Source organism: Mustela erminea, chromosome 3, assembly GCF_009829155.1.
Source record: "Mustela erminea isolate mMusErm1 chromosome 3, mMusErm1.Pri, whole genome shotgun sequence".
Classification (NCBI taxonomy): Eukaryota; Metazoa; Chordata; class Mammalia; order Carnivora; family Mustelidae; genus Mustela; species Mustela erminea.
This window is the reverse complement of record NC_045616.1, coordinates 8,630,917-8,646,425: the sequence shown is the minus strand read 5'-3', so window position 1 is coordinate 8,646,425 and position 15,509 is coordinate 8,630,917. Positions and strand designations below refer to the sequence as shown.

General features: G+C 40.0%; 1 protein-coding gene across 1 annotated transcript; it reads right to left on the bottom strand.

Moving 5' to 3' along the window:
- Positions 1 to 14,123: 14,123 nt before the first annotated feature.
- LOC116585793 (putative olfactory receptor 2W6) lies at positions 14,124 to 15,077 on the bottom strand. Its single transcript, XM_032335040.1, has one exon. It carries the CDS (start codon positions 15,075 to 15,077, stop codon positions 14,124 to 14,126), a length of 954 nt encoding a protein of 317 aa, XP_032190931.1.
- Between the last annotated feature and the right edge of the window lie 432 nt (positions 15,078 to 15,509).

Here is a 15,509-nt window from a genome sequence, read left to right as displayed (position 1 = left end):
AAAGGGGAAAAACATAGCCATCCAAGCATCCCTCAAAAAAATTGAAAAATCCAAGGGGGGAGAACATGGCGGGGAAGTAGGAAGAGGCGCCTTTTCAACTTGTAACCCAAAGTGAGCTGATTACCTACCAAAGAATTCCGATCACCCATGAAATCAGCCTGAGATCAGAATTATACACATCTGGATCTCTACAGGGGGCAGGTAAAGCAGAGTGGGAACGGTGGACTGATATCGGAAGATAAACAAAAGGGGAAGGGAGCCACCAGAGGTGACCAGTTGGAAAGTAATACCCCAATACAAGCGAGAGTGCCCTGTGTCTAGGGACCAGCATTAACTTGGAGACTGGTTGAAACACTCCAAAAGAGCAAAGGATCGCGGGGGGTGGGGGGGAAATTGTGGGAATCGAGGTGGCTAGCAACAGGGGCTTAAGTACCCAGTCCCAGGACAGCCTCCCCCGGCACTGAGGCAGAGAGAGTGCGGCAGAGAAACCAGCTCTTGGTCCCTAAGCCGCCAGCGCGCCCGAGAGTGCGTGGGGTCCCTTTCCTGTGAGGGGATGGGAGCCACGCCCCGCGGCAGAATGATTGAGCCCTGTTATAGAGCCCTGCTATGAGATACTCCCCTGAGAGAGGTATAAAGGCCCAGCCAGTGCCCTTTGATATGCACCATTGTTTCAGAGCCTGCAACAAACTCTCCCCCCAGAGAGGTGCACAAAGGCCCAGCCTGGTGCTCTCGGACCTGCGCCCCGTTCTCAGAGCCTGAGACCCACACATGAACCTCAGCCTCCCCTGAAATTGGTGAGCGCAAGCCTGGCGCTGTTAGATCCAGAAAGACCAGGCACTCCCAGCCCCGGCCAGCGGGAAAATCTCAGTGTGCGATTGCTGCTTGGAACCTCTCTGGTGGCCTAGAGCTGCCCAGACAGCCACCACTGCCTTAGCTTTGAGTACAAGCAAAAGATCCTGCGCCCCCAGGAACCACGACTTGGAACCTGCTCTGCCAGCAGCCAAGGGGGAACTTATTTAGGCTCTGCAGCCAGACTGAGGCTTCTCTCTGAGAGGGAGATCAGGGTGTGGTTTGTTCTCCTCTAAAACTACAAAAACCATCAAAAGCGGTCAAAGAACAAACATAAAAACTGCCAGAGAACAAAAGCCTGAAAAAAAAAAAAACCCAGTTTCCTCAGAGCCCACCCCCTTGAGGGGGGCTGGAGGACTTAGGTTGGGGAACATCATTGACTGAAAACCCAAGTGGCAGGCCCCTCCCCTAGAAAACCAACCAGGAAAGGAAAAAAAAAAGAAAAAGACGACAAGAGAACAACCACCACTACTTAATAGGACAATTTTTATTATTAATTCGATCCCACTATTCTGGTTCATTTTTTTATATATATATAGGTAATTTTTTTAACCTAATAACCATCACAATGAGCTGTCCAGTAGAACAAATTCCATAATAACCTTCTGACCTGAACTTTTTGATACATACACCAATGTTTTTCTTTGCATTTCTATTTTTTGAATTCCTTCTTTTTTTTAAAAAAAATAGTTTACTTTAGTCTAGTTTATTCCTTTTTATTTTTATCTTCTAATATTCATATAGAGTTAAACTTCAAAGTAATCCCCTTTCTCTAATCAATACTACCCCTATAGGTAAACTAATTTTTAATCCCCCTTTATCTTAGAAAGTTGAGTCCTTTAACAAAGATATCAAGATACATCCAGGAAGAATCAAAACAACCTTGCTCGCACACTGAGAATTTATAACCTCTCTCCCAACTTTTGCTTCCACAAGTGTTTCTGTGTTTCTGTGTTTGTCCTGATAGTATATAAATCTTACACTTGGGGTTCTTTTTGATGAGGTTCTTCCTTTATTTGCATATTTTTTTCTCTTCTCATATACTTTTGTCAGTCTTTTTGTTTGTCTGTTTTTGTTTGTCTACTTCATATATCTTACCATGGGGCCCATTTGGGCTGAATCTTCTCTTTCATCTTCCCTTTCTTTCATGTCTCTCTCTCTATCTCTTTTTTTTTCTTTCTTTTTCTTTTTCTTCTCTTTTGTCTCTCATTTGGGTGGGAAATCCTGATTGCTCAGAAGTGTTCTGGGGTGCACCTTGCCTGCACCACAGTTAATTCATCCAGCTACATCTGTTCAGTCATCTCCCACCAAAATGAATAGGAGAAGGAATGAAAAGGAGAAAAATACAGAGGATGGACCTTCTGCAACAGAGTTAATGGCTATTAACATAGACAATATGTCGGAAAGAGAATTCCGGCTAACAATAATCCAGGCAATAGCTAGGTTGGAGAAAGCCATGGATGACCAAACAGAATTGATAAGGGCTGAGCTGAAAGCGACCAGGCAGGATGTTCACAATGTTAGGACTGAGCTGAAAGCTACCAGGGAGGAGGTTCACAATGCTCTCAATGAGTTCCAATCTAATCTAAACTCTCTCAAAGCTAGGGTAACTGAGACAGAAGATAGAATTAGTGATCTGGAGGACAAACAGATAGAGAGAAAGGATCAGGAGGAAGCCTGAAACAAACAGCTAAGAAACCACAAAAAAAGAATCAGGGAAATAAATGATGCCATGAAGTGTTCCAACGTTAGAATTATTGGAATCCCTGAAGGGGAGGAGAAAGAAAGAAGTTGAGATGATATAGTGGAACAAGTCCTTCATGAAAATTTTCCCAATCTCGCGAATGGAACCAGCGTTCATGTACTAGAGGCTGAACAGTCTCCACCCAAGATTATACATTTCAAAAAAACATCATGACACCTGATAGTCAAATTGAGGAATTATAATTGTAGGTATAATCTCTTGAAAGCCGCTAGGGCAAAGAGGATCCTTACTTACAGAGGAAAGCCCATCAGAATAACGTCAGACCTGTCCACAGAGACGTGGCAAGCCAGAAAAAGGCTGACAAGATATATTCAGGACACTAAATGAGAAGAATATGCAGCCAAGAATACTTTATCCAGCAAGACTGACATTCAAAATGGATGAAGAGACAAAGAGTTTCCAAGACTGGCAAGGCTTAAAATACTATGCAACCACCAAGCCGACACTGCAGGAAATATTAACACACGTTCTATCAAAGAGGAAAAATTCTAAGAATATAATTGAACAGAAATATAGAGACAATCTACAGAAAGAAAGACTACAAAGGTAACTCAGTGTCAATAAAAACGTATCTATCAATAATCACTCTCCATGTGAATGGCCTAAATGCGCCCATAAAATGGCACAGGGTTGCAGGTTGTATAAAACGACAGGACCCATCCATATGTTGTCTACAAGAGACCCATATTGAACCTAAAGATACACCCAGACTGAAAGTGAAAGGATGAAGAAGCATTTTTCATGCCAATGGGCCTCAAAAGAAGGCTGGGGTAGCGATTCTCATATCAGATAAATTAGATTTTAAACTAAAGACTGTAGTCAGAGATACAGAAGGACACTACATAATCCTTAAAGGGACTATCCACCAAGATGATCTAACACTTGTAAATATCTATGTCCCCAATATGGGAGCAGCCAATTACATAAGAAAACTGTTATTCAAGATAAAGAGTCATATGGATATGAATACATGAATAATAGGAGATCTTAACATGCCTCTCTCAGAAATAGACAGATCATCAAAGCAGAAAATCAATAAAGAAACAAGAGCATTGAAAGACACATTGGAACAGATGGACCTCATAGATATATACAGAACATTCCACCCTAAAACAACAGAATACTCATTCTTCTCAAGTGCACATGGAACCTTCTCCAGAATAGACCACATACTGGGTCAAAAATAAGGACTTAACCAATACCAAAAGACTGAGATTATTCCCTGCATATTCTCAGATTACAGTGCTTTGAAACTGGAGCTCAATCACAAGGAAAAGTTCCAAAGGAACTCAAACACCTGGAAGCTAAAGATCACCTTGCTTAAGAATGCTTGGATCAACCAGGAGATCAAAGAAGAACTGAAACAATTCATGGAAACCAATGAGAATGAAGACACTTTGGTCCAAAACCTATGGGATACAGCAAAGGCGGTCCTAAGGGGGAAATACATAGCCATCCAAGCCTTTCTCAAAGAAACTGAAAAATCCAGAACACAGCAGCTGTCTCTACACCTTAAAGAATGGGAGAATCAACAACAAATCAAACCAACTCCACACATAAGAAGGGAAATCATCAAGATTAGAGCTGAGATCAATGAGGTAGAAACCAAAGATACAGTAGAAAGTATCAATGAAACTAGAAGTTGGTTTTTGTAAAGAATCAATAAGATGGATAAGCCACTTGCCACACTAATCCAAAAGAAAGAGAGAAAGCCCAAATTCATAAAATTATGAATGAAAAGGGAGAGATCAAAACTAACACCAAGGAAGTAGAAACAATCATCAGAAGTTATTACCAACAGTTATATGCCAATAAGCTAAGCAACTTTGATGAAATGGATGCATTCCTGGAAAACTATAAACTCCCAAAATTGAACCAGGAAGAAACTGACAACCTGAAGACTGATATCTAGTAACGAGATTGAAGCAGTGATCAAAAACCTCCCAAAAAACAAGAGCCCTGGACCCTGCGGATTCCCTGGGGAATTCTACCAAACTTTCAAAGAAGAAATAACACCTCTTCTCTTGAAGCTGTTTCAAAAAAATTGAAGTAGAAGGAAAACTTCCAGACTCTTTCTATGAAGCCAGCATTACTCTGATCCCCAAACCAGGCTAACACTATACCAAAAGGAGAATTTCAGACCAATATCACTGATGAATATGGATGCTAAGATTCTCAACAAGATCCTAGCAAACAGGATCCAACAGCACATTAAAAAGATTATCCACCATGCCCAGGTGGGATACATTCTTGGATTACAAGGATGGTTCAACATTCGCAAATCAATCAATGTGATAGAACAAATTAACAAGAGAAGAGAGAAGAACCACATGGTCCTCTCAATTGATGCAGAAAAAGCATTTGACAAAATCCAGCATCCGTTCCTGATTAAAACGTTCAAAGTATAGGGATAGAGGGAACATTCCTGAACTTCATTAAATCCATCTATGAAAGACCCACAGCAAATATCATCCTCAATGGGAAAAAGCTTGCAGCCTTCCCGTTGAGATCAGGAACAAGACAAGGATGCCCACTTCACCACTCTTGTTCAACAAAGTATTAGAAGTCCTAGCAACAGCAATCAGACAACAAAGAGAAATAAAAGGTATCCGTATTGGCAATGAAGAAGTCAAACTCTCTCTCTTCACAGATGACATGATTCTTTATATGGAAAACCCAAAAGACTCCACACCCAAACTACTAGAACTCATACAGCAATTCAGCAACATGGCAGGATACAAAGTCAATGTGCAGAAATCAGTGGCTTTCTTATACACTAACAATGAAAATATGAAAGGGAAATGAGAGAATCAATTCCATTTACTATAGCACCAAGAGCTATAAGATACCTGGGAATAAACCTAACCAAAGAGGTAAAGGATCTATACTCAAGGAACTACACAGCACTCATGAAAGAAATTGAAGAAGACACAAATAGATGGAAGACCATTCCATGCTCTTGAATCAGAAGAATAAACATTGTTAAAATTTATATACTGCCTAGAGCAATATATACTTTTAATGCCATTCCAATCAAAATTCCACCGGTATTCTTCAAAGAGCTGGAGCAAATAATCCTAAATTTTGTATGGAATCAGAAGAGACCCCGAATTGCTAAGGAAATGTTAAAAAAGAAAAACAAAACTGGGGCATCACGTTACCTGATTTCAAGCTTTACTGCAAAGCTGTGATCACCAAGACAGCATGGTACTGGCATAAAAACAGACACATAGACAAGTGGAACAGAGTAGAGAACCCAGATATGGACCCTCAAATCTATGGTCAAATAATCTTCGACAAAGCAGGAAAAAATATACAGTGGAAAAAAGATAGTCTCTTCAATGAATGGTGCTGGGAAAATTGGACAGCTCTATGTAGAAGAACGAAATTCGACCATTCTCTTACACTGTACAGAAAGATAAACTTGAAATGGATAAAAGACGTCAACATGAGACAGGAATCCATCAGAATCCTAGAGGAGAACAAAGGCAGTAATCTCTTCGATATCAGCCACAGCAACTTCTTTCAAGATATGTCTCCAAAGGCAAAGGAAACAAAAGCAAAAAGAAACTTTTGGGACTTCATCAAGATCAAAAGCTTCTGCACAGCCAAGGAAACAGTAAAAAAAAACAAAAAAACAAAACAAAAAAAAACAACGAGTCAACCCACGTAATGGGAGAAGATATTTGCAAATGACAGTACAGACAAAAGGTTGATATCCAGGATCTACAAAGAACTTCTCAAACTCAACACACACAAAACAGATAATTATGTCAAAAAATAGGCAGAAGACATGAACAGACACTTCTCCAATGAAGACATACAAATGGCTATCAGACACATGAAAAAATGCTCATCATCACTAGCCATCAAAGGGATTTAAATTAAAACCACATTGAGATACCACCTTACATTAGTTACATCAGCCAAAGTTAGCAAGTCAGGAAACAACGTGTGTTGGAGAGGATGTAGAGAAAAGGGAACCCACTTCCACTGTTGTTGGGAATGCAAGTTGGTGCAGCCACTTGGGAAGGAGATTCCTCAAGAAATTAAAAATAGAGCTTCCCTATGACCCTGCAATTGCACTACTGGGTATTTACCCCACAGATACAGATGTAGTGAAAATAATGTCCATCTGTACCCCAATGTTTATAGTAACAATGGTCACGGTCGCCAAACTGTGGAAAGAACCAAGATGCCCTTCAATGGTCGAATGGATAAGGAAAATGTGGTCCATATACACTATGGAGTATTATGCCTCCATCAGAAAGGATGAATACCCAACTTTTGTAGTAACATGGACGGGACTGGAAGAGATTATGCTGAGTGAAATAAGTCAAGCAGAGAGAGTCAATTATCATATGGTTTCACTTATTTGTGGAAGACAATGGGAGATGTAGAGGAGAAGGGAGTTGGAGGGAATTTGGAAGGGGAGATGAACCATGAGAGACTATGGACTCTGAAAAACAACCTGAGGGTTTGGAAGGGGTGGGGGTGGGATGTTGGGGGAACCAGTTGGTGGGTATTAAGGAGGGCACATATTACATGGAGCACTGTGTGTGTTGCAAAAACAATAAATACTATTACGCTGAAAACAATATAAAAAAAAAGAAAGAAAGGATGAATAACCAACTTTAGTATCAACATGGACGAGCTGGAAGAGATTATGCTGAGTGAAATAAGTCAAGCAGAGAGAGCCAATTATCATATGGTTTCACTTATTTGTGGAGCATAAGAAATAACATGGAGGACATGGGGAGATGGAGAGGAGAAGCGAAATTGGAAGGGGAAATGAACCACGAGAGGCCATGGACTCTGAAAAACAATCTGAGGGTTTTGAAGGGGCAGAGGATGGGAAGTTGGGTGAGCCTGGTATTGGGTATAATGGAGGGAACATATTGCATGGAGCACTGGTTTCGGTGCATAAACAATCAATTCTGTTATACTTTATAGAAATTTAAATAATTAAAAATTTAAAAAAAACTCACAGTAGGCAACATTAATAAAGAGTCCTATAGTTTGGAGTTAGTGCAACAGATGAATTAGAGGCACACATCTGGTCTAACTACAGAAATTGCCCAACAGATGAATTAGAGGCACACATCTGGTCTAACTACAGAAATTGCCCATCTTTGAAAGCCTCTCAGGGGAAAACTCTGGGATAGTTCCCTGCAGTTCCTCGTGACTGCTACCAGAATAAATAGGTTGAAGGCAGGTATCTGGTCTGACCCAGCTATAAGCCCAGACTGGATCCTTAACAGCACAGGACCAAACCCTGCCCATAATAGACCAAGGGAGTCATTGTCGCTGATCAGACTGAAGGCAAGTGTGGCTTAGTGACAACACTAGGGTGCACACAACACACATAAGATACTTTCGCTGAAATGCTGGGCTCTGGTGAACAGGGAACATTGAACTGCCAGGCACTATAGGATCTCTTATAGGACACTACTTTCAAGATCAGGAGATGTAGCTGACTTTCCCAACATATAGACACAAACAAAATATTTAGAAAAAGTGAGAAGACAGATGAATATATCCTGAATGAATGAACAAGAAAAAAAAACACAGCAAAAGAGCTAAATAAAACAGAAGTAAGCTAAAGGCCTTATAAGGAATTCAAAGTAATGATTATAAAAATATTTATTGAACTTGAGAAAAAAGTGGAGAATTCAGTGAAACTGCCAACAAAGAAAACACACAAAAGAACCAATAAGTTGTGAAGAACTCAAAAATTGAAATTAAAACTACACTAGAGTGAGTAAATGGTATACTAGAGGAAGGAAAAAAAAGGGGGTTCAGGGAGCTGGAAGACAGAGTAATGGAAACAAGAAACCTGAACAGAAAAGGAAGAAAGAAGAAGAAGAAGAAGAAGAAGAAGAAGAAGGAGAAGGAGAAGGAGAAGGAGAAGGAGAAGGAGAAGGAGAAGGAGAAGGAGGAGAAGGAGAAGAAATAATGAGAATAGGCTAAAGGAACTCAGCAACATCATCAAATATAGTAACATTTACATTACAGGAACTCCAGAAGGAGGAGAGAAAAAGGGGCAGAAAATTAATTTGAAGAAATAATAGCTAAAACTTTTCCTAGTATGGGGAAAGAAACAGACATCCAGATCCAGGACGACAGAGAGTACCCCAAAAAACTGACCCAAAGAGGTCCACACCAAGACTTATAATAATTAAAATGGCAAAAAGTAGCAATAAAGAGAGAATATTAAAAGCAGCAGAAAAGAAATGAAAGAGTTATGTACAGGAGAAACCCACAAAACTCTCAGCTAATTTTTCAGCTTTGTAAGACAAAAGGGAGTGACATGATATAATCCCTGTTAAAAGTAAAACAAAACAAAGCAAAACAAAAATAAAAGAACATGCAACCAAAAATACTCTATCCAACAAGGTTACCATTCAGAATAGAAGGAAAGATCAACATTTCCCAGGCAAACAAAAGTTAAAGGAATTCATTACCATTAAACCAGTCTTACAAGGAATATTAAAAGAAATTCTTTGAGTTGAAAGAAAAGACCATAATCAGGAGTAAGAAAATTAGAATTCATAAAAATTCCACAATAAATTTGAACATAATAAATGTAGTAGGTTAATAACATATAAAACCAGTACAGAGGTTAAAGCATAAAAGCAGTAAAATTAATTATGATACAAAAATCAGCCAAGGGATTCACAAAATAAAAAGACATAAAGTATGAAATCATATATGCAAAATGTGTGGCAGGGAGTGAGTAAAAATGTAGTGTTTTTAATATGGGTTCAAACTTAAGAAACATCAACTTAATACAGACTTCTATATGTAAAGGAGATATATATATAGATAGATAGATATCTATCTATGTATCTATCTCTCTCTATATATATTTATTACAGGTAACCACAGATTAAAACCTGTATGGGTATACAAAAAATAGAAGGGAATCTAAACATTAAAGAAAGCCATCAAACCACGGGGAAGAGAACAAGAGAAGAAAGGAACAGAGAAGAACTACAAAAACAACTATAAAAAACCAGCAAGAGTGATGCCTGGGTGGCTCAGTCAGTTAAGCATCTGCCTTCTGCTCAGGTAATAATCCTGGGGTCCTGGGATTGAGCCCTTCCTCTGGCTTCTTGCTAGCAGGGAATCTGCTTCTCCCTCTGCCTCTGTTGCTCCCCCAGCTTGTGTGCTCTCTCTCTCTCTGACAAATAAATAAATAAAATATTTTTAAAAGTCACAAAATGGTGATAAGAACATACCTATCAATAATTGCTTTGAATATAAAGAGAGAAAATTCTCCAATCAAAACATACTGGAAAAAAAAAGACATAGGGTGACTAAATGGATAAAAATCAGGTCCATCCTATAAGCTGTCTAATGGCACCTGAACACTGATAGTGAAGGGATGGGAAAACACTTTTTGTGCAAATGGAAGTGAAAAGAAAGCAGGGGTAGCAATACTTATATCAGACAAAATAGACTTTAAATGCAAACTAAAACAAGAGAAAGAGCAAAACCTGAATTCGGTGTAAAGAAGGAAATAATAAAGATCAGAGTAGAAATAAATGAAATAAAGATTAAGAAAACAATATAACAGATAAATGAAACCAGAAACTGGTTTTTGAAAAGATCAACAAAATTGATAAACCTTTAGTCAGACTCATAAAACAGAGACACAGAGAATAAGAGAGAGAGAAAGCTCAAATAAAATCAGAAATAAAGGAGGAGAAAAAAACAACTGATACCAGAGACATACAATATCGTGAAAAATTATATGCCAGCAAACTGAACAGCCCTAGAAGAATGGATAAATCTGTATAAACACAAAACCTTCAAAATCAGGAAGAAATAGAAAATCTGAACAGACTAATTTGAAGTTGAATCAGTTATCAAAAAACTCCCAATAACAAAGTCCAAGACCAGATGGTTTCACATTTAAAAAGAGTTAATACCTATTCTCAAACTATTCCAAAAAATAGAAGATGAAGGAAAGTTTCCAAAGTCATTCTATTAGGCAGCATTACCCAGGTATCAAAACCAGATAAAGATACCACAAAAAAACGAAAAACACAGACCAATGTCTTGTGAACATAGATGTAAAAATCTTTAAGAAAACATTAGCAACCCTAATCCAATAATTCATTAAAAAGTCCTTCACCACAATCAAGTAGGATAATTTCCAGGGATCCAAGCAGATTTCGATATTCACAAATCAGTCAATGTGATCTACTGCATTAACAACAGAAAACAAAACAAAACAAAACAACAACAACAACAACAAAAAACCACATGAACATCTCAACAGGTACAAAAAACGTTCGACAAGATTCAATATCCATTCATGATAAAAACTCAACAAAGTGGATTTGGAGGGACAATACTTCACATAATAAAGGCCATATAGGAAAAACTCACAGCTAAGACTATATATTCAAGGCTGAAAATCTGAGTCCTTTTCCCCTGAAGCTAGGAACAAGATGAGGATGTCACCTTAACACTTTTATTCAACTTAGTACTAAAAAGAAAAGAAAAGAAAAAAGAAAAAGTAAGGGAAGACATTCAAATTGGTAAGGAAAAAGTAAAATTTTGCTATCTACAGATGACAGCTGGTGCAGCCACTCTGGAAAACAGTATGGAGGTTCCTCAAAAAGTTGAAAATAGAGCTACCATATGACCCAGCAGTCACACTACTGGGTATTTACCCTAAAGATACAAATGTAGTGATCTGAAAGGGCACGTGCACCCGAATGTTTATAGCAGCAATGTCCACAATAGCCAAACTATGAGAAGAACATAGATTTCCATGAACAGATGAATGGATAAAGAAGATGTGGTATGCATACACACACACACACACACACACACACACACACAGAGGAATACTATGCAGCCATCAAAAATGAAATCTTGCCATTTACAGTGACATGGATGGAACTTGATGGTATTATGCTACATGAAACAAGTTAATCAGATAAAAAAATTATCATATGATCTCTCTGATATGAGGAAGTGGTGATGCAACATGGGGCTTAAGGGGGTAGGAGAAGAATAAATGAAACAAGATGGAATTGGGAGGGAGACAAACTATAAGTGACTCTTAATCTCATAAAACAAACTGAGGGTTGCTGGGGGGAGGGGGTGGGGAGAAGGGGGTTGGGTTATGGACATTGGGAGGGTATGTGCTTTGGTGAGTGCTGTGAAGTGTGTAAACCAGGTGATTCACAGACCTGTACCCCTGGGGATAAAAATATATTATATGTTTATAAAAAATAAAAAATTAAAACAAAAAAAGGAAAAAAAAGTAAAATCTATGCAAAAGTCAATGTATACATACTTAATTTTTTTATTACTTTTTGGAAAGTATTAGGGTTCTCCAAAGAAACAGAATCAATAGACTATATAGATATAGATAATAGATCATAGATGATTGATAGATAAATAGATGATAGATAGATAACAGATAAATAGATGACAGAGGGATAGATGATAGATGGTAGATAGGTAGAGAGATTCTAAGGAAATGACTCTTGTGATTTGGGGGGCTGGCAAGTTCAAAATCTGTAAGACAGTCTGGAAATCCAAGGAAGAGTAGATGTTGCAGCTGAAGTCCAGCAGTGGTCTAAAAGCAAAATTCCCTCTTGCTAGGGGGATTTCTGTTTTATCCTAAGACCTTCAACTGATTGGATACAGCCCACCCACACATTGGAGAGCAATCTGCTTTACTCAAAGTTTAATGATCTTAATATTAATCTCCTCTTAGAAATATCTTCATAGCCACAACAAGAATGGTGTTCGAACAAATACCTGGGTACTGTGGCCTAGTCAGACTGCCAGAGCCAGTTCACCATTATAGACACTAATTAGTTCCTAGAATTCATTGAAATTTTATTGATTGCATTAATTTTTACAACTTAAAGATACTCATGTTCACCTTTTGCTGTAAATCTGAGAAAAAAATATTGCAAAGAAAACTTTGCCTTGCCATTAAATCTTGAATCATTCTTACTTCAGAATTATCAGAAGGTGAAAATACATAAGTTAATGAAGTACAGATCCATTTTCATCATAATTAGCATCATCATCCTCACCATGATCATCATTTATCCTGGCAAACTCTCTCATACTGTGCAGCTTCCCATTCCTGTCCACATGCTCCCACACCACTATCTCCTTCTGTGACCTTCAGATCACTAATTCAATTAGTAAGAATGGTATCCCTAGGGAGAGAGAAAGAGAGAGAGGTAAACCAAAAAACAGACTCTTAACTGCAGAGAACAAACTGATGGTGACCAGAGGGGTAGGGGCTGGGAGATGGGTTAAGCGAATGATGGGCATCAAGGAGTGCACTTGTGATAAACACCAGGTCTTATATGGATGTGAGGATGTGGATGAAGCTAGAGGGTATTATGTTAAGTCCCTCAGAGAAAGACAAATACCGCATGATCTCACTCATATGTGGAATTTAAGAAACAAAACAGATGAGCAGAGGGAAAAGAGGAGAAAGAGACAAATCAAGAACTAGACTCTTCACTCTAGATAACACACTGATGGTCACTAGAGGGGCGGGGTGGGAGATGGGAAAAACCGGTGATGGGGATGAAGGAGGGCACTTTTGATCACTGGGTGTTGTACGGAAGTGATGAATCACTAAATTCTACACTTGAAACTATTATTATACTGTAAACTGAAATTCAAAAACTTTTTAAAAAGAGTATTTAGGAAAATAATAATTCTATCCCTATTTTTTTTTTTTCCCTCACTGCAGATGTATTCTCTGCTTGGGAGCTTGTTCCAGTAAGACTCTTTAAGGCAGTGACCTTCAAACTTCTGTGTCAATGGTTCACTGTAAGGAAAACATTTGACACACACACACACAGCTGACTTACCCTACCTTATGGAATCATCTCTGAAATGTTCTATACCCTTTCATGTTAATCCAACTAACTTTTAAATGCTAGTTGCCTTGAATGCTCATTAAGTCGACTTAATTTAGATTGACAAGTGGCATAGGACTTTAAATTTTAAATAACCACTTGCGCAAGGCAGGGGTTAGCAGGCAACAGTAGCCTGCAGAAATAACAGCACCATCTCCAGGAGGGTCTAGAACGTTTGTACTAAAAGGGTTTATGGACCGGAACTATCGACCGTCAGCATCCCAGTCTCGCCCTCACACACGCGCACACACTTCTTCAACCCCGCTGTCTCTTCCCTGAGGGCTGATTTGGGAGTGACATTACAGGACTCTGGAATCCAAGCCACAAGTCATGCCTGTCCCCACTGAGCAGAGAGGAAGTAGCATCCCCCATCCCCCCAGCACACTATCTCCCGCGGTTAACACTGTCTCCTGGAAGGACAGGGGTTCTGTCCAGCCCCCACAAGCAGACACTGCTTTAGGACTCCTGAAAGAGAGTAGACCCGCTTCACCCACACTTCAGTGTCTGTGCACCACCCTGTGCACCTTCCCTGCTTTGGAGCACCTCAGTCTCCCCAGACCCGAAGCACCTGAGCGCTGGGAAGCCAGCCTCCCTCAGTGCGCTCCCATGTCCAATGCACCACTGTCTTTCCCGAGAACCTTGCGCACGGCCCCTTGCACGTCTTTGTTTCTCAGCGTGTAGATGAAAGGATTCAGAGTAGGGGTCGCTAGACAGTAGAAGAGTGTGAGGAACTTGCCCTGGTCCTGGCTGGCCACATTCCCAGGCTGCATGTATATGTAGATTATACTGCTGTAAAAGAGGGACACCACCGCCATGTGCGAAGAGCAGGTGTTGAAAGCCTTGCGCCTCCCCACTGCAGACCGGATGCGTGCAACCGCAGCTGCAATGTAGCCGTAGGACACAAGGATCATCGTGAGAGGCACCAGCACAATGGGGATGGCCAGGAAGAAAGCTAAGCCTTCAACGCGGCTGGTGTCCACACAGGAAATGCGGATGATGGCTGGCATCTCACACACAAAGTGATTGATGCGGCGTTGGCCACAGCGCCCCAGGGACATGGTCAGTGGGGACATGAGCACGGAGTTGGCGATCCCACTGAGCCAGGCAAAGGCTGCCAGTTGCAGGCACAACTGTGGGTGCATGATGGCCATGTAGTGGAGTGGCTTGCAAACAGCCACAAAGCGGTCATAAGCCATGACTGAAAGGAGAATGCACTCAGTGCCCCCCACAGACAGGAAAGCAAAGAGTTGGACAACACAACCTACATAAGTGATGGTCTTGTGTGGCCCCCAGAGGTTGACCAGCATCTGAGGTATGCTACTAGTCGTGTAGCAGAGGTCCAGGAGGGACAGATTGCAGAGGAAGAAGTACATAGGCAAGTGCAGTCGAGGGTCCACCAGGGAGAGAAAGATGATGGTCGAGTTCCCCACCACAGCCAGAAGGTAAAAAACTGTGTTAATGAAAAACAGAATGGTCTCCAACTTTGGACGGTCAGAGAACCCAAGCAGAATGAAGTCTCCTCCAGAGCTCATGTTACTTCTTTCCATACTCTTGGCTTGATAAACCTGTTTGCAGAGGTTAACATCTGTGCTATCACTCATGCAGAAAATGGTATACCTCGTTTGGTCCCAACAGTGGATGTATTTCACTGAGCACCCTCACACCTGAACTGGGTCACCTGCCTGCCCATTCCTGGAACTGGAGGCTGAGGTACTAAAAACATATTTGTCTGTAAAGTGATGAAAGCCATAACTTTGGCCTCAATATTTTATAATCTGGTTAAGTGAGATAAGCGGATAGATCTTTTTTAAAAAAATAAGCTTTCAATGATATAAATAGCAATAAAATAATTTAGGGGGAAAAAAGCAAATACTTTTGTCAGAATCCACTAACTTTAAGCCTATCTCTCTGCTAACTGATAAATTACCTGCTAAAATTTGTGGAACAATGGCTTCAATTAGTATGATCAACTCTCATGT

Excerpts from the sequence above, each read along its gene's own strand:
- LOC116585793 (XM_032335040.1), bottom strand. The coding sequence starts at position 15,077 with ATGGAAAGAAGTAACATGAGCTCTGGAGGAGACTTCATTCTGCTTGGG.